General features: G+C 41.7%; 1 protein-coding gene across 1 annotated transcript; it reads right to left on the reverse strand.

The window, feature by feature from the left end:
• Positions 1-5,079: 5,079 nt before the first annotated feature.
• On the reverse strand, positions 5,080-24,591 carry LOC138247266 (zymogen granule membrane protein 16-like). Its single transcript, XM_069201988.1, has 4 exons — positions 24,509-24,591; positions 22,081-22,136; positions 8,200-8,332; positions 5,080-5,504 (listed from the first exon to the last, which is right to left on the reverse strand). The coding sequence occupies exons 2-4, from the start codon at positions 22,133-22,135 to the stop codon at positions 5,153-5,155; spliced, it is 540 nt and encodes a 179-aa protein (XP_069058089.1). The 5' UTR covers position 22,136; positions 24,509-24,591; the 3' UTR covers positions 5,080-5,152.
• Positions 24,592-25,795: the final 1,204 nt, after the last annotated feature.

Consider the following 25,795-nt stretch of genomic DNA (forward strand, 5'->3'; position numbering starts at 1 on the left):
CTGGATCCCAGAAGGCAAACGAAAGAGAGAAAGGCCAAAGAACTCCGAGAGGGAAACTGCGGAAACATAAATGTAGACTCTGGGCCACAATTGTGCCATCGTACGGAAACCTGCCAAAGACAGACAGAATGGAGGTCCTTCATTGCTGCTGCCATGCCAGTCGGCACAATAAGCAGTGAGTAAGAAAGTAAGTGAACAATGATCACAGGCTTTTTGCAGTCATTCAGTCTGAAGGAGGTCAGTGGGTAAAGTCAACTGCCCCACTGCCCCATGCTGTATGCTGTGGTTGGTGGACAAATACCATGAATGAGAAACAAGCATCCTGGGACCAGTTTTGGGGTATCACCCCTCTTCAGCCAGGCTAGCTTGAAACTGGTGGCATAGTGAGCACGGGACCCACATCTGGGCATATCCTTCTCACTTGGGGCGACAAATGCAAAAAGAACAGTTGATGGACGGAATGCAGAGCAAATCAGACATTCACCTCCAGTCACAGATCTGGGTTTAATCCATCAAGGAGGACCTGGCTTGGCAGTTTGGGCTGGACTGTTCCCATGGGGAACAGGGTATAGACTGATTTACATTTGGCTAGGTCTAAACTGGGGTGACGTGGCAAGCAAAATAACAATGGATTCAATCCAGATCTGTGACTGGGGATGAGTGTTTGAAAAGTTTCAACACTCCGTCCATCATTTTATTTTGTTTTGTGATGTTGCTTTGTGTGCCCTAAGTGGCAGGAGTATGTCCAGACGTGGGTCCCTTGCTCGCTCCGTCACTGGATTCAAGCTAGCCTGACTGATGAAGGGTGATACCCTGAAACCAGTCCCAGGATGCTTGTTCCTGTCCAGGGTGGACCTGGCCTAGCAGTTTGGGCCAGACTGTTCCCATGGGGAACAGGGTCAAGACTGATTTGCATATGGCTGGGTCTAAACTGGGGTGATGTGGCGAGCAAAATAACAATGGATTAAACCCAGATCTGTGATTGGGGGTGAGTGTTTTAAAAGTTTCAACACTCTGTCCATCATTTTATTTTGTTTTGTGATGTTGCTTTGTGTGCCCTAAGTGGCAGTGGTATGCCCAGACATGGGTCCTTGCTCGCTGCGCCACTGGATTCCAGCTAGCCTGGCTGATGAAGGGTGATACTCTGAAACCGGTCCCAGGATGCTTGTTCCCTGTCCAGGGAGGACCTGGCCTAGCAGTTCGGGCTGGACTGTTCCCATGGGGAATAGGGACAAGACTGATTTGCATATGGCTGGGTCTAAACTGGGGTGACGTGGCAAGCAAAATAACGATGGATCAAACCCAGATCTGTGACTGCGGGTGAGTGTTTGAAAAGTTTCATTTTATTTAGTTTTGTGATGTTGCTCAGTGGGTAAAGTCAACTGCCCCACTGCCCCATGCTGTATGCTGTGGTTGGTGGAAGAATACCATGAATGATAATTTAGCAGACCACTAGATGAAGCCTGCTGACCAAAAACCCCTCTATGTATATATATTATGCATGATTTGTTTAAAAATAATAATCTGAAATGATTCACATAAAAATGCAGGATATATGCAACATCTTGCCAGATAATTAGCAAAAGATAGCTGATAATATTAGTTATTACTGTATTGTCTTTGAAAGAGTTGACAATTTCTTTCATACTCTGCCAACATTCACATCTGTTCTGGACAGTACTGGACAGTAGTTTTAGTCTCTGGAAGACAACAGAACAGGTCCATACTTAAATGTAAATCAAATCTGATGGGCAATCATTCTCTGAAAGAAAATATTATGTGCCATTTTTCATACAAATTCCAATTTTGATTGCTTTCATTGTTCTCAGAACAGCACGTATTTTATAGTCACTATTCCTAAGAGAGTGCTGATAACGCGTCCCGCCCTAGATAATTTACTTACTCTGGGACTCGTTTTAGGCCGATGAACCTTTTGACCCTGATTGGAGACACCTTAAGACAAGATACCTATTCAGCATTTCAATCTATAGATCAATCACCTCATCAATATTCACAATAGCAAATCAATCAAATTAGTTAATAACATCAATAAGAATCAAAACTCACCATGACCTTTCAGCCATGAATAACCACACAGAATTTAGTAAGATTTATGATATTTATTCCCTATTTGTTACCCTCTACTAGTAAGTTTATTAGTCTCAATACCAGAAAACACATCAACAATGTCACAATATGGCAACTTGAATAAAAGCAAAGATCATGAACATTAGAACAAAGCACGACGCCAACATGAATCAACTTTAGCAGAGTATCATCAGCACATTATCCAACAAAGCAAAGATTTCAGTCATTTGTCTATTTGCGTATGTTTTGTGAACTCCTTAACTAACCTCAAATTAGCATTAGCATGTTGGGCTTCATGCAAAACAATTTAATAACACCAATTCAGAAAACAACTAACTATGGTCTCTATCAAAAGAGCAGTTGGTACCTAGAAAGAAAAGGCAAACAGACAAGTAAATTTTCATCATTATATAGTTACCCTCCGTAATGGTTCAGCATACAGAGTCAGTCTTCGTCCTCAGGAAATAAGTTGATTCGCCATCAGCCGGGGTAAGCAGCAAAGTTCAGCAAGACAGGGCAATAAGGAACACCTCCCTCATAAGGAGGAGAAGTATGAATCAGGCAAGGCAAGGATGAGGTTTGAAGAGTCAAACAGCAAAGTCCTTAGGACAGAATGACAAGGTAACAGCTTACAATGGCAAAGTGTTTAGGTGGTGGCAAAAAGTGTCTGTCTTCTCCTTGTGACACAGTATTATATTAATCTTGTTGAACAAACTCCTAATTCCCAATTGGGCACAATTTGGTGCATCATTCTCTCTATCCAATGATCTGTTGATCACCTTACTAGAATTTTCACTTAAGACAGTTCTCACGTAGTTTATTGGCTCCTGTAGTTGACGTCTCCAACGGGTAGAATGTCAGGTACAAAAAGTTACTTTCACAGTTTCAGTCAGTAGTCCCATTGTCTTTACCAGTTCAGGCGACCTTGCACCCGTTGTGAATTACACTGTTGCATTCAGCAAGTCGGGTCTCATGAGAAAGAATTTACTACGGTTACACACACATCGCTAGCTTCTGGAAAAGTACGGTTATATGTCCTTCAGCAAGCCAGCACATTGCACGTTAGAAAAACACATTTAATATGAGACCAGGCTGCTAGGCCCAGACCCTTGCTAACTAAGGCCTAGTGATTAATTTAGCACAACCTTAACATATAACTCTTAATGCTAATACAAAATCATATATTAGTACATCAATAATCCATTATTAGTGAATTTCATTAATCATCGTCTACATTGGTGGCCACTCCCTGTGGGCACATTTCAAACGCGTATGTTAAAAGCACCTTAATACATTTTCTATGTGGCAACAGTATACATTGATTGGCAAGCAGTTCATGTTAATTTCTGATTATAAAAGCTACACTCCAACAGTGCCCAAAGTTTTGAATAATTCCAAAGATTTTGCATGTTTTAAAATCTGATATTTTGAATCTTGTGGACCTTTTAGTGAGACACAAATATATTAAATGTGTGATGCACTATAGTGTTTTCTATGGCTGTTTTTTAACGCAAAAATGTCTTCCTAGACACCCTGCAGGGAAAACACAGGGTACATTTGAAACTGAAGACAATATTAAAGACATAATCGTGATGAGCAGAATAAAAGAAAAACACTTTTCAAGATTACTGTATTTGCTTATGGCTTGATTTTCAGCTGAGTGCAACAGTGTGAGTTTTATACAAACTATTTTGCTTTATGAGGTAGAGATCAGTGTTAACACAATGGTGTTCTATGTGTCTGTGCAAGACACATTCATAAAGATCTGTCTTTAATGTGCCAATGCACATTTTCTTTATCACATTAAAGCCTGCCCTGTTGGGGTTGCCAACATTGGAAAATAAATGCCAAAAGCTGCGAGTGATAGTTACTTGAGATAACTACAACTTGTGAATTTCCCTGGTTTTGTTCTTTAAAACCGTGGGTCTCATTTACAAGCCCTTTGCGCCACCGTTGTATTATTTTTTGTATGCAGAGGTGGCACTAACAGTGCACTATACTGCACAATATTTACAAACTGATGCATTGGGCCCAATGCATCAGTTGGTAAAGCTGTGCGTCACATTATTCCTGCGCAAGGGATAATGTTTAAAAGATAAGAGTTCCCAGGTGAAAACCCACGCAGAACTGACACAGTAACATTTACAACATTTCATTGTGTCATTCTACAAGTTCACTGGAGAGCACAGGGCTTTTTTTCATGGGCGACTCCTTGCATTGCAGGAGTTGCGTCAGTTTAGTGACGCTACTCCAGCACAGCGTGAGTTTAGCACAAACATGCGTCAGAAATTCTGACGCATCTGTGAAAACGTGTGCCATGGAGCTCTGTATTGTAAATACAATGCATCCATGGTATTGTTAGGGGATGCACGGGAAGCTCATAAAATCTGACACATCGATGGAGATGCATCAGACTTTTGTGAATGACGCCCGTACGTTTTCACTGACATTTTCACCTAACTATTCCATTCCTTTAACCTCATGTTAAAAAAAAGGTGTGTGTGCTTAAAATATTGCACAAATGGCAGACCCAGTGTTAACATGGTCAGAAACCATTGCTGCAATATTCTGTCAAGAAAAGTATGGCAAATAAGCCAGCAAAAGCACATCCTTACATCAGAACTCTCCCAGCACCAAGAGGCCACCAGAGGCTTTAACGTTATTAGGAAATCAATAGAAGATTTAGAATATTACTAGCCTACCTCTCTGTAGCTTTTCTCTTTGTAATATTTCATAGGGGTAAATCTGCCACTAAACTGATTACCTGCCACCTATCCGAAAGGGCTAGCTCAATCTGTCACATCGCATACAACATCATTTACCAACCTGTAGCTCCTCTTAATTCCAGAAGAAGTGGTAGTCAGAGATAACGGGCAATTTGTTAACAGGTCAAGAAACTGAAATACCTCCCAGTTCACCCTCTGTGCTGAACCCTCCACACATAATAGAGAGAAAAAAAACCAAATAAAGACAGGACACTCATGGTCAGGATTCTGTGATGCATTTTATTGAGTTTTATTGAATTTTCTCCATAAGCAATTGTATAATTGAGAGGATGACCATTTTATGGTGCCGGAATCTGGGCCACACCAGTCTGGTTCAGGCTAGATACATAGCCAAGGGGCCTATCCCAGTGGAATCCAATACTGGTGATGAGAGAGCCTGAGTAGCGCCCGCTGATGTAGCGCAGAACGGTGTTGCTGTGGAGTGGGAAGAGGTTAAAGCAAGAACCAGAGGGCTGGCCAAAGCGGAACATACGGCCCTGGTTGGTGAGGAATATCAGCTCGTTAACATAGCTGCTGTATTTCCCTGACACTTGTGTGATGTGTTCTCCATGGCGGAGAATGACCTCCAGGTAAGAACTCGAGGTGCTGCCGTACAGCGAACTCCAAATGCTGCCGAACCGGATTTGGATTCTGGAGACAGATAAAAAAAGAGAACAGAATACGTTACTGGATTATTGTTACATCATCTCTCTAGAGCTTGCACAGAGTTCATACCTAAACAATCACCGGTGAGCATGTTTTATAACTTTACGAAACACCACCATGTAGGTGGAAAGTGTTTGACAGTCCTCACTATATGTGGTGAATCTGCATCCTTCTTTTTCCCAAAGTAAACCACTAAAGAATTAGCTAGAAGAATCCCTCAAACCGTCCCCTTCCCCGCCACCCAAATACTGGACTTTCATCCTGATCATCCAAGAATGCGAGGGTAGCCTGTACTGTCCACACCCCTGCTAGATTCAGAGCTGTCTGTGCCGTTGGTCATTGGTGTTGTTCCCACTCTCAGGTAACGCCTTCTCCCTTATAGACATGCCCCTGAGCAGCTGCTAGTCCCCTCACAATCCCACCTCATTTCATATTTTTATGCACAACTTCCGGAGAACGCCCGGCTCTAGATCTTCAATGTTGTGATTTAAAAGAGCTTCAGTATCTCAGTCAAAACAGGACTTTCATGCTCACACAAAGGACAGGAGGTGAGACAGTGAAAGTGAAACGATTTTAGACAAGTTCAAGTACAAAGCACAGAAAGACCTCGAGGCTTTCATTTGTAATGCACCATTGCTGACAAGGAATATTATTGCCATTCTTATTGACAGGTTGGGGCTGGCTGAGCTGCAAGTGTGGATTATGGGCTCTTTCATTCGGGTTCTACTTCAAAGCTGTTCACTTGCACCCATCTTGAAGGTGTGATCAGGGATGTTCTCACCTCTCGTCAAAGAGATGTGGCCTCAGTTATTTAGCATTCATGTTGTTATACCACTAACGTCCCAGGTTATTGTTCTTCACTCTACAAAGTTCATTCATGGTAGGTATCCATCTATTTCATTCATGAATTTAGTAAAATATAGGAAGATGAGTGTACGAATATGCTGCTCTGGCCTGGTTATATTCTCATTACGAGATAGCTGGATATTGGTGAGGGGTCACTGTGGGCCCAGATAAATGATTCTGGCCAGTATCCCCAAACCCAAATCCATCCATTATGACTTTTTGTCCTTGTAATGGGTAGTAACAACACAGACCAAACATTACTGCGTTCTTTTCCACTAGTTTACTCTGATTCCAGGTACATATTTGCTGTCATTCACCATCTACTCTGAGCATGTAGACAATATCCGGAAGGAACTCGTTACGGTTTTGGAACTAGTAGGGTACCTGTGCAGAGAGCCTATGGGGTTTATTGTTTTTCAGCAAATGTGCAAAGTAAACCACTAGACCACTAAATGACTCAAACGTTTTAGCTTCAGCCTGCTTTCAGACCAAAAAATAGATAGTTTGGCACATCTGCTCAAAGTTCATGTAAAGGCTGTGACCTTTCCCCAGGAACATGCAGTTGTGAGTATTCTCCGTATTGTGGGCAGAGCAAACTTCTGTTTGGTCCGGAGATGAAGGAGCCAGAAAGAAGAGCAGAAGAAATTCCTGATTCACATGAATGTGGAAATGCAGGCACAAACCTTCAAGATGGCATTGAACTCGCTGAACATACAGAATCCATTCACTCCCCTCCAAAATTCTCTAAACTATTTAATGGGATATTCAGAAAACCCTATAAAATGAATGTCTTTAGAGGGGTAAAACCAGCAACTGGATTTCCGTTAATCACTCCATTGGTGACACTTCCATTGATCTGAAGAGATAAAGCCGAGGTTTACACATGGATTTCAGGGAGGCCTGGGGTTGGGCAGGTAAAAAAACGATTCAAGATTTAGAAATGTAGGGCCTGCTTTAAGAAAGGTGGCGCTGCATCCAATGCAGCGCCTCTTTTCTTGAACCCTTAGCACCCCACTACAGCCACCATGTTTGCGCCGTATTCAAGATACAGCGCACCATGGCGGTAGCTAGGGAACTAACATCAACATTTTTGTCACTAGTTTGGTGCTTTGCAGGATTAGCGTCAAAAATGTTGATGCTAATCCTGCAAAGCACATTGAAGACCATTATAAATAATGGTGTTCCTCTTTTTAATGCCTGTTTTGTGCAGGCCTTAAAAATGACCCAATAAATGTCGCAAATAAATATTTTTGATTTCTTTGTGCCATTTTTCATCCTCCCCTAACGGGGAACACCCCCCTTGCATACATTATGACTGGCACAGGTATAATGTGGCGCAAGGGGTTACAAAGTGGCGCCATGCATGCTTTGCACCAATTTGTAAATCTGGCACAGTGATTTTGGCCTCGTAGGGCCACATTTGCGTAAAAAATGACGCTAATGTGACGCAAGGAAGCACTAGGCCCTCTTAAATCTGGACCTTAATCTATTGTCTGTCAATTAGCCTAGACTGCAACCCCTTTTAGGGTAACTCATGATCCTGCAACACAAACCACCTTTTACGTTGTGTATATGGGCAACGAAGGGAAGAACATGTTTCACTTTCCTAATATCTGCATCAACAAATGAAAGTGTAGCTTCATGGTTCGCAAAGGAAAAAATGTCCTACAATATGTTTTTGGTAATTTATTAATGAGTTCCAAGTCAGCAAACTAAATTGTAAAAGAATCATGCAACAAAGATCAAGCAAAATCTGTAAGGCTGAAAGTTAGGCTGGAGATTGTTCCATTGTGTATTTTTGGGAGTGGGAGAGTGGTTTAAAAACAAGGTTTACCCAAGGATGTAACTGGTGCTCTCACGGATACGGAGGCCTGTGATTGGCCCATGCAAGTGCAGACCAGAGGTAGTGAATGCAACACCAGATCCTCCTCCGAACTCCCCGCTGTGCGAAGACAGGCGAGTCCTGACTGAAAAACAAAACAGGATAAAATGAGTCAACCAGAATCAGCTGCTTTACCACCTAAAGGTTTCCTACTACAGACACTATTGGTAAGGGAAGCCCTGCAACAGCCTAGAGCTAGGAAAAACATGCAAAAAATCTACAGACAAGGAAATCCTGCAACAACCTAGAGACAGGTAAGTCATGTAAGAACGACCAGAAAGAAACCCTTTAAGAACCTGGAGAGAGGGAACACCTACCAGGGAAGCCCTGCAAGAGCAGAGTGAGTGGGAAGCCCTGCAACAGCCTACAGAGAAAGCACCCAGTAAGAAACTAGAGTAAGAAAAGTTAGCAAGATCCTAGAAAGAGACAAGTCTTTTTCTTTTTTTTTTTGTCCTCATTTACTTTATATACTGCCATTATGATCTAGAGCAGGCCCATATTCCAGTGTATCCTGGAAGAGTCCAAGCAATCATTATGGGAAGTCTAAAGGGGATAAAGACCCAAGGTGTCTTCCTCCCCTGTTTAAAATAATCATCGGACATTAAACCAAAGGAAAAGCGCTCAGGTCCATCCAGTTTACCCAAGGTTGCCAAACCTTTTGTGCATTTTTTGCACTGGATTGACAAAGGTCTAACTTGCACATTTTTGTTACTGCATACACCCATTCTAATATCATCAGGTCCAAGTAGGCCACATTTCCTACAAGCCACCTGTGCATTTAGATTACATTTTGTTAATTTTGGTGTGTAATATACCCTATGTAACACAAACAGATGATTTTTCCTAAGGAACGCCGGTTTTACCACCCGATAAAGGAGCTGCCAAGAGCATGCCCATAATTTACTAATATCCTCACTGTTAACCACATCATCCCATAAGGAACCAGGATAGTTCTGATCACGGTCTAAACTATCTAAGGATAACCTGTAATAGGGTGCAACCTCCTTCCTACCAGGTGGACCCTTACTCAGTAACTCCTCTAACTCATTAGTATCATCTCCTCTTTCCTGTAGGGAACGGGCCCAAGCTTGTAATTGGTAATATTTAAACCTGGATAGTAAGCCCTGTGTCTTAGTCACAAATGTGTCCCAAGGTTTTAAAATCCCCTCTTGAAATACCTTCCCCCACTCCACAATACCAGCTTCCTTCAAAGGTCAAGATAAAACGTCCTTAAAACATTCTGGAGTTCTTGGGGAGCCCCAAATAGGAGCATAAACACTATAGTATGATAGTTTCATGATCTTCCTTATCTGCACCCACAATAAAGCGGCTGCTTGTAACATCTTCAGTCTTACTTTTTTTATTAAACTTCGGGTGTCCAAATGTATACGTACATTTTTGTTCATCCTTCCCCTCCCCTTTCAACATAACTTTCCTCTGATGGGTACCCTCCTCTCCTGCTAATCAGTCTTTTACGTTTTTTAACTGAAAGGCCCATGCATATAGTTGGATATCGGAGAGGGCAATCCCTCCTTTATCATATTTCCTTGTAAGTTTTTTCCTTGCAATCCTAACCTCCTTAGAGTCCCAATTAAAACTGTCTATTCTTTCTTGGTGTTTTTGTATCCCCTTTTTCTTGAAGCACAACAGGATCATGTTAAAAAGGAAAGTAAACTTGGGAAGAATGAACATCTTTACTAGGTTTACCCTCCCATATAAAGTCAATGGTAAATGTGCCCAACTTAACAGAAGTTTTATCTACCTCCCGCGCCACGAATTTCAGATTTTCTAGAGGAATATCCTCCAGTTTGTTACAGATCTCAACATCCAAATATTGTATGTCCTCTTATATTAACCTATGTTTCCTATTCAAATTCCATGTCATTATCTCTGTTTTCACCATATTGACTGCATACCCGGACAGCTGTCCAAAATACCTCATTAACACCTCGGGTCTTACCAATGCCGAAAGCAGATTTTCCGTAAAAATCATGATATCATCTGCATACAGAGAATTTTCCCCAGCCCATATAGGCAAATGGCTTAATCAGGGGATCCTTTTTAATCATAAGGGCCAATGGTCCTATACATAGGTCAAACAGTAGCGGAGAGAAGGGACAGCCCTGCCTGCTCCCTCTAGTAATAGAAAAAGAGTTAGTTAAGTTCCCGTTTAACAATAATCTGGCTGATCTGGCATCATAGATGCTTTCCAAAATCCCACGGAAATTTGGCCCGAAATTTAGATGTGTTAAAATAACATTTAAGTAATTCCAGTTTACTCGATCAAACACTTTAGTGGCATCCAAAGTTATAACTGCCAGGGGTAATTCATGTGCACTTGCCAAATCAATTGCCCCAATCAATTCATGGGACAGCTGGTACATATGTCTGCCCTTTAAGAAACCCTTTTGGTCATCCTGATCAGTCGAAAGAGGGAAGTCTTGTAAGAACTTTGACATAAAGGAAGCTGCAAGAACCTAAAAAGAGGGAAGACCTGTAAAATGGTGGTTTTGGTGGCAAAATGTTAGATTATAAATCTGAACCCTTTTCTGGGGATTCGAGTTCTAATCAGCCAAAAATAAAGCTGGCATTCCAGAACCAAATGTGTGCCTTTTCAGATGACAAGCTGATATGTGGTGACAATAATATTGTAGATTCATATTATATTTGAAACCGATATTAAAGGAGTATTTCTTTGTGACTTGGACATGACATCGTGCTGTGACTGTCATTTTAAGGTTCATGTGTAGTTTTTCAATCTCTCCATTGATAATATTTTATATGGCGTTATCTACAGCATTGCTATCTAAGGAAAGGATGTCATTTAGGGGTCGCCAGAGGTCACATCTGCGACCCCTGGTATGCAAATTGTGATCCCTAGCACTGCATTTGTGACCTCTGGCCTCAGAAGGGGCATATTCAGTGCCAGAAGTAGCCAGAAATACAGGGGCATCTTGTCCTAATGAACATCTTTGGGGCTGCAATCTCCTTTTTTGTCAATTTCTATCACACTAATAGTGAATAATAACATATTATCAGGGTCACTGGGATTATGTGATTGTGCGGCTGCTGCAATTTTTGCATAATTGTAGATCTGCCGCATTTGCTACATAATCCCTCATCTGCTGGATAACCTGCAGATTTTCACCCAAAAATGTTTCTATTTTAAAAGTTTCAAAAGTTAGTAAAAATGCAGTGACACCTGTTGCTGCGCAGAGGAAGGCCCTTTCAAAAGATTGACTGGTCAACTTTCTGTAGCTTATTGCTATATTTGGGGTTTAAACTGGTACTAATGCCCAGACAGTGTTACCAAGTTACAAACGACTAAATAATGAAGTGATACCATCACAAAATGTGCCCCATAATGCTGCATAATTTCCCTTTTTTGCTGCATAATTTACTCAACCCTGCCACCTAATTTGACCTTCCACTTCCGCATAATTTCAGTGGCCCTGCATATTATTCACTATTTTTATAATAAAAATGGAGTACAACTAGGTGGAATAGGGCCCTCTCTAGAAGTTGAGTTAAGTAAAAAAAATGGTTTTAAATGTATGTGGCATGCGTGCATGCATGCAGGTGACAGTGTGTTTACGTGAGGGAGTGTGTGTGTGATTGTGTGCATGTGTAAGCATGTGTGCGGGGGTGAATGTAAAGGTCAAATGACAATTGATGTCCTTTTGCTACTGCTGGTCTTTAGATTAATTGATTTTCATGGTCAAATGCCTATAAAATTGTCTTAACTTATGACTATGGCTGCTGTCTGAGGCAATTTGGGAGCTCTAGCTTCCGATTCTATGAGGCCAGTCCAAATTGAGGGGTAGCCCTGCTGTCTACCAAGTATTAGATCAGTGTAAGCTTTCTATTTGCACCCTTTAAGTAAATAGTCATAATATGTGGCTAAAATTATACATGGCAGGAGCAAGATGTGAATATGAAAAAAATAGAAGTGAAGAATGATGCTATATACACCTTGAAGAATGTTGGGGGGCACGATATTTGGAATAAAGTACCCACTGCTGTGCATTATAAGGAAATTTCATGGTACTGTGGAGTTTATTTATAAAGTTATGGATCTTCTAGGTGAGTTTTAATACATGGTCACACCATCACCCTTCCTATAACCCACTTAAATCCTTAATGTGTAGCACTTTAATATTAATGAGATAGTACAGTCTTAGTGTAAAATTAAACACATCAAAAAGCAGTGAGAACTGTTTTGTGAAAAGATCTTATCTTAGTACAGTTTAATGTAAGTCAGATATTGTGCAAAGACTAAGGTGGTCATTATGAACATGGCTGTCTGGACCGCCACGCCGGGGGTCATTACCGCCAATGACATGGTGGTCCAGACCGCCATATTCAGAACACAGTTGTGAACTGGCTGCAAAGCAGCCAGTCCACTACCACCCACCGCCAGACCAGAATGGACCACCGGGCCGACAGTAGGCACATTCGAGGCCCGACCGGCGGTGGGATTATGATCCCATTTCCACCAGGGATTTCCTGGCGGGATGCCTTGCCAGGTAATCCCTGCCGGAAAGCATACGGGTGACAGGAATACTCATTCCTGTCACCTGTGTGTGACACCCCAGGCCCTCCCTTGCAACTACACCCACCCCCTCAAATCCCCCAGATCCGCACTCACCCCCCCCACCCCCAAAACCCCATGTTGGACCCCCAGGTCGACCCTCACCATCCCCCATCCCCCACCTCTACATAGAGGTCCTCCGAAACTCCAACCCCCCACATCCTCATCCACCCATTTACCTACATACACACACGCATACATACACTCAGACACACATCCCCCCAAACATACACTCACGTACATCCCCATGCACTCTCACACTCACACACATCCCACTCCCCCCTTCCCTCTCGGACAGCACTTACCTCTTCTGTCGTGCTGCTCCGGGAGGGAACGGGCTCCCTGGATGCTGCTCTGCCGCCATCGCTGCCTCTCCATACACCGCCACGCCTATGAATGCATCCTTATGGACGTGGCGGTGTCTGGACTGACGTGGCGGTGAGGGTGGAGCAGCATCCACCCTGACCCATCAATGGCGGTGAGGCTCCAGGCGTCATTATTTGGCGGGATGCCGACCGCCGCCACTGGACGTCTTCCTTTGACCGCCGGCAGGGTTAGCGGCGGGCCTCCCACCATGATCATAATGTGGGCCTAAATATGTTCCCATAAATATTTCCTTTCTGCTTATCACTGTTACTTTCAGAAAAAATAGATTAGATGAATGAAAAGCCAGTTTTAATTTTTGCTGCTTTGTTTAAATTGCAGCTGCAATGTTGCTCACTGTCTTGCCTTTCAGTTTGACTGCTGGCTCTGTCAGTGGGCATTGTGAAGTCAGAATTCAACAGTAATACCTTTTAGATTACAACTGAACAGTTTTATAACTTCTTTATTGCCGGTGGCAAGCTACATCAGAAGTCGCCTATAATAATGATGATAATGAAATCAGATATGGACAGGGGAGGCATGCTCCCAAATATTATAAACTGTATACCCTGTCTATGTGAACGGTCCATAAACTCGATGCATGTATTAAGGAAATGGAAATCTCTGAGTATGAGCATTCTCCTTATGCACTCCATAAATGTATTGTATCGGAATATTTAATGAAAGTTTTTTAAAAACTGTCTGTACAATCTATGCTTTTTAGTCAAGATCAATGATAATAGGGCTTTAACTAGACAATATGACCCATGGTTTCAGACTTTTCTTGTGAAGAAGGCTCCCCAACCCTCCTCTACAAGATAAGCATTACCAGTCAGTTTTGAATTTTATTTTTTAATACATCATGTGGATCCATTCAAAACTGCCTAGAAATGGTGCAGCTTTTGTCCACATTCTTTGAAAATTGTCTTGAAATGTATCCCGTGCTCAAATGGTAAAACTCCACCTCCCCCATGCTCAAAAAGATTGAGTAATTGATAAGTGTCTGCCACATGAAAAACACATAACATGCAGCATTTGAAATATTTGGCCTAGGATATCAAAGGGTTTTATCCATTCCATGTCTGTGGAGAAATGTGTTGATTCATAGGGCCATAGTTCCAAGAGAGGTCCGACGGCAGTCACTGTCGATCCATTGTTTTGGCCTCCTGGTTCCAGCTTCTTTCTGCAAAAGGCATTTTCTAGCAGCGTACTATAATTTCAAACCCTCCTTTATGCCTAATTCCCCTCACTGTTATCCCCTCTGATTAGTATCTCCTTACCTCTCCTATTCACTACCGCTTCCCTGCCTCCTCCTCATAGGCGGCTACTCCATTAGGGCAGAGGAGCGTCGTCCCTGCAAAACCTTTTCAAGAACAAGATAATAAACTGTGTTTATTATCATTTTCTTGAATAGGGGCTGGGCCGCAGGGGTGACGAGCACTTGAGGGGAGTGCACTTGAGGGGAGTGCACAGAGCGGGTGTGAGTTTGGCTGGCTGTTTTGGGCCGGCCAAACATACATGCACACAAGGCTCTCTCAAGCCCAGCACTCCCAGCCAATCCTAACGGTGCTCTAAGCAGCATCAAGATTGGCGCAAGGCAGGCTGGGAGCCTGTGCCTGCAGCAGAAGGCAGCAGAGACGGAGGAGCAGTGGAAGACAGAGCACGGCGTTCAGGTAAGTTTTTTTTTATTTTATTTTTATTCTATTAATATTTTTCCCCTCCCACCACCCCTCTGCTCCCCCCACCCCTCTGCTCCCCGTGCACGCTGCCACACCCCCTTTAACAACCGCGAGCCAAGACTGTTCCTCCTGCTCTTACCTCCTGGGCTAGAGCAGCCCTCAAACTCACTATTGTGCTGTAACATGTAGTGGGTAACCAGGCCTTGTAAAATCATTAAAATGTTACCAGATCTGCAGACCTAGCAACATGAATAATCTACTTGACCTAATCTAATACGATTGACCCATAAACTGGTCTCAAATTGTGTGATCCTAGACCAATATTTTATTTCATAATCTCGCCTTTTTCTCCATTATCACATATGAGAACACTTTCATGTCTGCTGTACAAAAATTATTTTGTTAGCTTTAATAGACTAAACTTTTGCCTAATGTATAACAAGAATCTAGCACATAACCTCTGACTTGCCTCTTAGTTCACTACCAAAGTGGGGGTAGGATTGTTTCTCAGTTCATGTTTAAAAACTCTCACTTTTTATGTATTAGTAAAGCTTGATGTGATAGTGCAATGTTGTTTACAGACAGCACACTTTCCATTGAAATGGCCATAAACTTTCCACCTGACATGTAGTATTATTGATAGAACTATATAGCACACAAACCATAATGAATGGAAATCGGGCTTCAGCAAATATTTCTCATTTGCACATCACAAAGTAAAGTGTTCTGATATGTATTGATCCTAATAAAATCTGCTTTTTCCATCACACTTCAGAATTACCAAAAAAGTGCTTTTCTAACCGCTCTCTTATATGTTTGGACAATTCATTCACAAGCTATTTAAATGTTTTCTTAGGAACAAAACTGACATCCGATTCCCTTTCATTGCACACTCTCTTGTCCAACGGTTTGCTTTACAAAATCCTCTAACTTTGCAATCAAAGAAAGAAGAGTGAACACCAATTACCAGTATTTAATAAGCAGCAATTTGTAGGAAGACAGAATCCAACATTTTACGTCCGTCTTTGAATGCATAGCAAATATGAATAAATAAAGAGATTTAAAGTCGTCTTTATTGTTTCTTCACTTTCTGAATGAACATAATAAATGCCTGTTTTTTTACAAGCTTGACCTCCTGACAAAAAGGACCAGTATATCCTAAAATAGCTCTCCCTTATAAAACCTGACTGCCATAGGAAGTGAGCGAATAGATTTTTGGAGGCCTAATAACTACACATCTAGAAGGCTCCTTCCTCCTTCTCTCTATTCCCACTATCTCATTCCCTACTTTTCTCTCTCTTGGTTCATCTTGTCCATCAGTCTAACTCCCCCACATTTGAGGAGATCTAGAGGTGTGATACAAATAAGCAACACCATCTGATTTAACATAAAAATAATTGTTCATTCATGTGATGCATTAGCTTGCTTGGGATCAATTAGCATGCAAAAAGATTTTTTTTTCAAACACCAAGGTCCTCATTACTAGTGGACACTTAATTCCGATGGAACATGCAATGCTGGTTACCATCCACGTCAAAATGTGCAGGATTCGCTTCGCTTTCCTGGAGGGGATAATAACTAAACAAAGGAAATGTTGAAGCTGAGCTCTGTGTTTTCAAGCTTTTGTTCCCTAATTGATTGTCACGCTTAGAGACATTGCTATTGAGAAGAAACAGGGACTAAGATTACCGCACCCCTCACGGGCCATTCCTATTGGTGACAGCCATAATAAATGGGATTGTAAAGTATCTGTGAATTATGCAAACTAGCCATAGGTATGGTATCATATCTGTGAAATGTGGATTGTGGAACTACTACTTTTGGGTAATAAAGGTAGACAGATATAATATTTTCCAGGCCACCCACATGAAATGCTCCCCAGTTATTCAGAGTAGGAAGAATAACATCCTTAATTGACCAAAATGTCTGATGTGAGCAAATTAAGAGACTTTGTCATCTCTTTTATAATAGTTTTATTCTTTAATTCAAATAAAATTGTGGCTAGAACTGCTAGATATCATTACAGGGATAATTAAAAGGCACAATCAAAGCAAGTGATGTTGTCTGTGCATTAGCACATAAGTAAATAACTTGGCAGTGGCCATGATGGTGTAGCAGAAAGTGGAGCCCAGAAGATGGTACCTGAAGCACCGCCACATTTGGGTCTCTGCTCCTAGCAACACCCCCCCCCACTCCTCGTCACCTTGGAGACAACATTGTGCTTAGTTCATCTCAAAAGGCACTCTTCCAACATGGTTACTATTGCCTTATAGCCTGCTGCTGAGGGCTATCCCGGTCGTTAACGGATGCAGCTCAGGCCTATAACGAAGGTGCAGGCCTTTAACAACAGCTATAGCCCTAGGCAGAAGGGCTATAAGGCTATTAGAACATTCTACCTACTGAGGATAGAATGTTCTGAATTAATAAGGGAGAGACAGAAAGGCAAACATTGGAATATTGGAGCAGAAGGATTATACCAGCCATTACAAGCCCAGAGCTACGCCATCGTCTCCAATGGAGCTCTCAACATTCCAATGTTCTAACAGTCATTATGTTACATGATTGACTGCAATAACTACCTCACAATCTGCTTTCAATGGCAATTGCTCCCCCTACTGTGTAATTATTATCACATAACTCCAATCTGGCACTGGCACTTTCCTTTGTTTTTTTAGGTCTGCTACAGACAGCTTTAGGTTTTTGACTACCTCTTGTCTTCAGTTCTTCAGAAAGGACTATAAGAAGTAGAGGATTGGGCTTTGCATTGTTTTACCAAAGTGTTTTTCATTGTTTGCCAATTCTTGTATGGCCTGTACATCAAGTCAATGGCACAATATGGATAGTTACATTGTTCCATATGTGTTTCCATTAGGTTTTTATATTTTATTTTATAAAAACAGAGTACTATTCACTGATTACTCTTCTTCGTTCATTTGTTTTACTTTGTTGACATGATAATATGCAATTGGATGTAATTTAAATGTTATTCTTTTCTTTGTCTTTTAAGTTCACACTTCAATGCAGACATCATCTTTTGCCTCCATTTCATAACACTTTTTGAGGGCGCAGCTTAGCTCTACTAATGCACTCCGATCAAAATAGGGAACAACCTCCCAGCCTTCACACTACTGTAGCCCTCAATGCTGCTTTGTTAAGGGATTTTCCTTCTATGGTAGCTGGGACAATGCACACAATATTGCCAACCCATTACCTCTTAACCTAACAAAAAGTCAGACTTACTGCCCTTATCATTGCTTGTTTGCTGATAGGCTGGTGCACTTCACCGACCATTAAAAGGAAATCGATTTAAAAATAAATCAGGGAAAAGAGTAGCAAGATAGAGGAGAAGCATTGTTAGAGCATCCTGCTGCAGATGTCACCCAGAGCCATATCAGAGTCTGGAAACTGACACCATATGTAATATTGCTTGCTCCTAAGTAGCTCACAAAGTATGAACTACAATAAAGACATGAATGACCAATAGCTAGTTTACTACTGGCCATTTAATAGAATAGTTTTTAAGTACTTACTCGTTATAGAAACACTGTGTCCTTTTGGGCAAGTAATTTTATTGACCAAGGCCGGACTGACTGTTCCGGGCATTAGGCGTTTTTCCGGTATTCTGGAAAGGTGGGGGGGGGGGGGGTCAGTTTTGTAGCAGTGCAGCAGTTTTAAAAGAGACTGTAGAGTTAGTTGTATATTCAACAGTTTTCAGGCAACAATAAAAGAGCCAAGATATTTCTGGTGGTTAATGCACCTGCAGGAGAGAGATTGAGGTTTTGTCTAGTGCCAGTTTTTATTCATCTAAGATAGTCCATAGGGTTAATATGCCTGCTGCAAAGAATGTGTATCATGCAGATCTCAAAACAGTATTTTATGTGCATAGCTCAGTGGGATACTGTTTTTGTCACAGAGATCCATTTGTTACTCTGCAGTTCATAAGGTACAATCATAATCTAGCACAATGAGCTATGAACTGCCATCAAAGAGCTGCATGCAAACTACATGGTACAGGTTAAAAAGTTATTTTTTTTCTCAGTCTTTAGTTATTCTAATTTTGCTAAAAAAGGGTTTGTTTGGTTTGAAATAAGTTGATATTAGTAAAGTCAACTCTAACCACAGTGTTATGTTGTGAATTCTGAGTTTATGCTTCCCCACACCAAGCACTTGAAAAATGCCTGCCAGAATGATGACATGAATCCTACACCATGTAGTCCCCTTTGTCACCAATTTCTATACACAGATTTACACATGTATGATTAATTTTTTCTGTATGAGTGTGGATATAAAGCGCTCCGACAACCTACGCTGGTAAGGGAGATGCTATAAAACAAATTAAATACATGTGAAAGAGGGGCTATGAGTAATGAGAGGCACTTTTAGAGGGTAATTATGAGGGAGTCATTGAAGAACCCCAACAGAAAATGCTGCATCCAGGTGCCCTGTAAGCTTATCATTTATTATGCTTGAACAACAAATACAATTGACGATATAATCAAAAATGTGTCGTAGAATGCAGGGTTTGTGCCATTTTTTTCCAACTTTTCTTGAGGGGGAGAACCCCCTCAAGCCCCATTATAGTGCTCAATAATCAACCCCATATATAAGGGTGGGAGCGCACTCTCCCCAAGCAACTACAGACTAATTGCTCTTTTAGACGTTGACCTCAAGTACTTTTCCTTCTGTGTGCTAAAACATCTAGAAGCCTGGATTGCAGATAACAATATTCTGCCCTTTAATCAAACCGGCTTCACCAAGCCCCAAGGAACATTAACAAATCTTATGGGGCTAGGTCTGATCATGAACAGAGCAAAAGCAAAGGGGACTCCAACCTATTTATGTTTTGTTGACTTTAAAGCTGCTTTTGACTGTGTCTCCCGCGGCAAATTGTGGGCCAAACTATTACTGTGGGGACTGCCACATCCTATTTTAAATGCCATCAAAATGATATATTCTGATACTTGGGTGAAGGTTAAATTGGGGGAAGGCTCTCACCTATCCAGGGCAGTCAAAACAACAGTGGGTGTGAAGCAGGGCTGTGTATTGGCCCCAACACTCTTCAACCTGTACATAGCAGATCTCCCCACCAAGTTAAATGGTCATTCATCCCACTCTCCCTCATTGGGCGGTCAACAAGTATCCAATCTGCTATATGCAGATGATCTACTATTAATCAGTAACACCAGAATAGGCATGCAGAATTTGTTAAAGGCATTAGAAGAATATTCTGGATCTAATGATTTAGAAATCAACAATAAAAAATCTAAAATGATTACCTTAAACCGCAGGCCAACCAGCCAATGTAAATGGCATATGAATGGGAAAAGCCTAGAGGAAGTAACATCATATAGATACCTAGGATTTGTGGTGGACGCTAGAGGAAATTTCACGCCACAAAAAGAAGCAATAAAAAACAAGACGCAGGCCCTTACTTACGCTTTTTGTAAGCTAGCAAATTCAATCTGTGGTCATGCTCTGAACCCATTAACAGCTGTAATAAGAACAAAACTACTTCCAACTATCACCTATGGGACCGAAATAATGAGGGGGATGGAAGTAGGTCTACTGGATAAGCTTCTGATAAAGACCTATAAGAACGTTTTTCGGCTCCCTGGGTGTGCTTCGCCAGCCCAGGTCAGACTGGAATTCATGCTGGTCAAACAGTTGTTAGCCCGACCCGCAGCATATATTAAATGCTGCTACAAATTGAGCTGCGCTCTAAAAGGGTCTTTAGCCAATCTAGTCTGGCAGGAAATTATCCTAGAAAGAGGGAACTGCAACTACATAAGGTATCTAGAAAAAAGTAATAGTCTTTTAAACTTAGATGAGGTATGGGACCGGTCTCTACCAATCCCCGTTTTTAATAAAGCCGTGAGTAAAGCAAGTAAATTACAGAGCTGGCTAGAAGATAGGGTCTCATTGACCAAAAGGGAGCATAGTTGGTTGATCCTTAACTCCTACAAAACGTTTAAAGAATCACTACTGATGGCTGGCTCCTACTCACGGAAAATCAAGCAATCCTTTCTCAGAATTAGGCTGGGCGAAGTCCCAACATTAGACCTCATGCCAAAATGGAAGAACGAGCGGCAAGTAGGCTCCCAGGAGTGCCGTCTTTGTCATCTAGCTAATGAAAACTTGGTGCATGTGGTCTGCATTTGTCCAGCTTTGGCGGTTGAAAGGAGACTCTTACTGAAAAAAGAACTAAACGATTTAAGAATTAGATCCTGCAGACATGCATTAATTGCAGCTTTTAACCCTCAAAATACAATATTGAACATTAGGCTGGTTAAATTTTTGGAGATGTTCTCGCTCAAAATCACAGCCTCTCGAGATAACCAAGTCATAGGGAATTCGGAAATGATAACAAAATCCATATAACCTACTCTGACCATCTTAAAGAAGGGAAGGCTTCTAGGTAGTTCATTTGGGTTGCTTAGCATGTGCTGCAATAAAGTCTGGTACTAACAATCAGACTTAAGTAGGGGTAAATAAAATCAATAGAAGGTCTCTTCCCACCTTGTCTTATGTTTACTAACGTTTCATTGGTCTATTACTGCTCTCTTTTAAAATTTCTAGGTGGAAGGAAATTTTAGATATCATTTAATTTTAAACACAGGACTTTTTTTTTCTTTTTTTCGCTGTATTTGCCTTATCTACACAAAGATTGTTTTGTCGCCCTATTATTATTAATGCCTTATAGCACTAAGTAAGATCTTTTTTTAAATTTTTATGTGGAAGCAAATCTCATATACCATTTCATTCTAAACTCAAGATCTGTAATTGCTTTATTACACTATAATTGCTCTGTGGAAGGAAAAGTTTATGGTTTTAATTAACTAATAAAAACTTGTTTATCGAACATTTTAGTGGTCGGGCTTACTCGCTAAGCACCCTGTGGGTGCTGTCTGACAAAAGTTGCCAGGGCTGCTTTGGGTTCCCAGTCTGGTCCTGTTAAGGGCTCCTGTTGCTATCCTTTGTTTGCCAAAACTGGGGCCACTGAGATACAGGCTAAATGCCAGTGTTAAGCACTGTGCAAAAAACTGGAAATATCCAAATCTGGAGCCCCATATTACTCTTCGCTTCATGATGTTGGCTCTGTGGTGTGTGTGTGTGTAACAGTCAGAGATCCTGGACTGCCTGTCAACTAAACCTCTGCCCTCCAAAGAATAGGACAGCGTAAGAGGAAACCAAAATACTTACTCTCAGAAGACAGCACCGGAGTCGTGAGCAGGGCGAAGGCCACAAACACATACATTCTGTGGAGACATGAGGAGATCAGGGTTAGAGCTTGGAAGAGGTTGTAGAATTAGTTAGATGATGTTTCTGGGACTTTCTTGCTAGATCCTTCAGACTCGTGGGCAGGAAGGTTAGAGGTCTTTTTCCCTCCCGACTTTCCTACATTAGCATTTAGCGCCACATGTACTAACATCTGTGTTTGTGGTGACCAAATAGCAAAGTTTTGCAAATCGCTATTTTGTAATCACAAACACCAGTCAACAAATGTGTGTTTTTTACATTTTGCAATTCCCAGTCGGTCGCAATTAGACCTACCTCATGAATATTAATGAGGTAGGTCTCGCTTTGCGACCCACTGTGAATCTCTGAAATCACAGGGATGGTGGCCTGCTGGGGTCAGCAGACCACCATGTCTGTGATTGCTTTTCAATAAAAGAAGCTTTTTTTCCCCTTGAAATTGAGGCCATTTCCTTAAAGGAAAATGGCCTCCATTTAAAAAAATAAAATGAAAACTTTTCTTTCATTTGTTTATGAGCAAGAATTGGTCTGTGGGACCACTGCCACATCTAAAGTAAAATGGGATGCATCCCAAAAAGAAAAATGAAAAGTATTTTTTCACTTTTGTTATGAGCAGGCATAGGTCTATGGGACCACTCCCTGCTCTTAAAAAAATATTTTTACAGCTATCCTCCTTTGGGACCTACTCCCATTTGCCTAATGGGTTGCCCCCTACTTGAGGTTGGTGGTAAAATGTGAATGTTAACTACTGCATTTTGATTGCAAAACATTCATACATAGCACTAACATTCGGTATTAGAATGGTTTGGCTTAAGCATGCCTCTTCCTAATACCGAATCAAACCCAAATTGTGATTCGGTAACAGGTCACTGAATCACAATTTGTGCTTGGTACATACAAAAATGGCTTTTTGCGTTCACAAATGGCCAGATTTTGCGAATCAGGCCATTTGCAAACATAAGAACACTTCATACATCTGTACCTTATAGCTGTAGGTTTGTTTTGAAGTTATTTAGGTCAACTTTGGCAGAAGCAGGACTGGAAGTAAATATTCCACAGGAGGAGAGGTTGTAGTCACTCTTAGGACAATGTTGGATAGCCATCGGAAGTCAGATGAGTTATACATCCTGGTAAGTCAGACGGGTTGGATAGCGATGGTGAGTCAGCTTTATTTTCTATATTGTTTACTTTTGCAGCTTTACACTGCACGAACTCGGCTCGAAGGTATTGGGTAGCTTTACATAAGCACCAGTCACATTGATCTTTTTGTGTGTTAGGAACGGAGAGATTAATTGATTTGCCCAGAATCAAACCAGGTTCCTCAATTCGAAAGGCGGCAGCTTTGGCCACTGCGCAACATCCTCTCCTTTGGTACCTCAGATGGATTGGACAGACATGGGCAGTCAGATGAGTTAGTAGCTATGGTAAGTCAGATGTTTCGAGGCCAGAGATGAAAGGAGGAGTCAGGGTGAAATGGTTAAGGACTGAGGGAAGGCAGTGTGAGCGGTTTGAGTGCATGTGCACGTGGATGAAAGTCAGAAGCTGGCTGCTTGATGGAATGCTTTGTTTGATAGGGCAATGGTTTGCTTTCAGGGTGGCTTAAAGGTGAGAGGATGGTAGGATCGTGGTTCTGTTAGTGAGCAGGGCTTTTACTTGTAATTGCACTGGAATTTACCTTTTGGGAGGCCGACCTTTCTGAAAAACAAAAAAGTGCCCTTTGCACTTCATTTATTGGTCTTTGGTAAATAGCACTGCCTTGCCCATTGTTACCAGTTTACTAGAGCAGTTGGTGTCAAAACGAAAAGACCCTTCACCTGAAACTTGTTTCATAGTGCCTTTGTTGTTTACAGTGCCTAATGGTGGAAAACTTCGGAATGAAGAGCTACGTAAAGCACAATTTATTACTTGCTACTAACAAAGCGTTTTCAATCTGTGCAACTACCATGGGATACTTAGACCAGCCGTCACTCTTATCCTCCCCTCATACGACCCCCCCCCCCCCCCCGAGGAAGATACCACGAACTGAATGAGCACAAAGTTTGTGAAGGCAAAACTTTCAAAGACCGACTTGAGCAGACACACTAGAATGACCAAGTCAAACCAGGTTAAGATACATTGTGAGCTAATGATAGCTCAGATTGCTAGCATATTGGAGTTTTTTAATGACATCTGATTGGATTAATGATAGTCCGCACTTGGGATAGCTCAGTTAATTAATAGGATTAAGAGAGCGCCGCTAGTTAATGATAGTTCAGATACCTCAGCAAGCTCAGTGGGTTAATGATCGCTCAGAAAGCTCGGCTATCGACAGCTGAAACTATTAATAATATGCATTCTGCCACACTGCAAAGGATAAACGATGCATCTATCTTACCTGGTGCTGGTGGATCTCCAAGCGTGTCTAGTTCGAGGTACCAGGGCTGGGTTTGCTTCTAGTCCTCTCTGTTCCTCCGTCTCTCCTTATATCCAGGCTCAGTGCTTTGAAGTTTGGCTGCTAAATAGATGCTTATCAGCAGGTGCCATATGAATACCCAGGCACTTTTTTGATGCTCGGTGATACTTCCTGAGTGGACAATGTGGGCTTTCATTGAAACCGGAAACTACTCTGCACCATAGATAGAGTTGGGCCTCGCCAGCAGGCCCTGTGCAGTTTATGACACACAGAGACAGAGGGCACAAGACAGGACCGACTTTGCTGAGTTTAAATGAAGAGCCAAATAATGAGACCGTAATTGCACAGATGTTTGCAGAGAGGGAAGGAGGCAGGATAAGAAGTTAGATGAAAGCATAGCCTCCTGGCACACATCCAGGCCGCCAGGGAGAGGTTTAGTACAGTTTGGTTCTCTGGAACCAGTAGCTGGGTTGCCATGGGTCCTAGTGCAAGCAAGGTAACTGGACTCTCTCTAGGGTGACATCTCTGTCAGCTCCCTCTGACACTCAAACTTCTTCGACATGGCCTGCATGTACCATACAAAAAAAAACTACCATTCTCATACACACATTATGATATTTCCACTCCCTGCTCCACATTTCTGGAAGTCAAAGCCATAACCCTAAAAAGCATTACCAAAGCCCATAGATGAGACCTTTGTAAAGTACATGCACATAAAGACAAAACATACAGAGACTGCAGATTAACATTGCTCACATCAAATAGCACACCCCACACGCTTCACTCACAAAGGGACAACTTTAAACCTGTAGACCACTCACACAACTCAACCTGAAACCTGCATTCACGGGGTCACACTCCTCACAATGCTCTCACAAATATGGTGGCTTTACTGCACTCACAAAAGCACACTGCCTTCACACAAATACACCACCAACTAGGAAAGAACAGAGTGGGGAGATGGTGGCACAGGAGCACAAGTGGAGTATCTTGTGCATTGGTCCACTAGTGCAATTTAAAGCTATTGAAGTAAGCTACAGTGAAGCCTGAACATCCACAGATGTTATCTAATATGACATCAGCCACACTTGGACCAGCACTGCAGATCATGTGCATCTTATGTTTGGAGACGTTTGCTGGGAAAAGTCTTGGCATCAAAAAAGGCCCACTTCTTTTCTATAAACTAAGTGGTGATTTTCTTTGTAGTGTAAGCATATGAAGAAAGAAAGAAAGAAGGAAAAAAGAAAGAAGGAGAGAAAGAAAGAAAGA

The sequence above is a fragment of the Pleurodeles waltl genome, chromosome 7 (genome assembly GCF_031143425.1).
Source record: "Pleurodeles waltl isolate 20211129_DDA chromosome 7, aPleWal1.hap1.20221129, whole genome shotgun sequence".
Taxonomy (NCBI): domain Eukaryota; kingdom Metazoa; phylum Chordata; class Amphibia; order Caudata; family Salamandridae; genus Pleurodeles; species Pleurodeles waltl.

What these genes read in the sequence shown, in the direction of transcription:
- LOC138247266 (XM_069201988.1), bottom strand. Translation starts at nt 22,135, where the DNA reads ATGTATGTGTTTGTGGCCTTCGCCCTGCTCACGACTCCGGTGCTGTCT. An exon ending in TCCGGTGCTGTCTTCTGAGA is followed by an intron (nt 8,333 to 22,080) that starts GTAAGTATTTTG and finishes TTTGTTTTTCAG; the next exon opens with TCAGGACTCGCCTGTCTTCG. An exon ending in AGCACCAGTTACATCCTTGG is followed by an intron (nt 5,505 to 8,199) that starts GTAAACCTTGTT and finishes ATCTGTCTCCAG; the next exon opens with AATCCAAATCCGGTTCGGCA.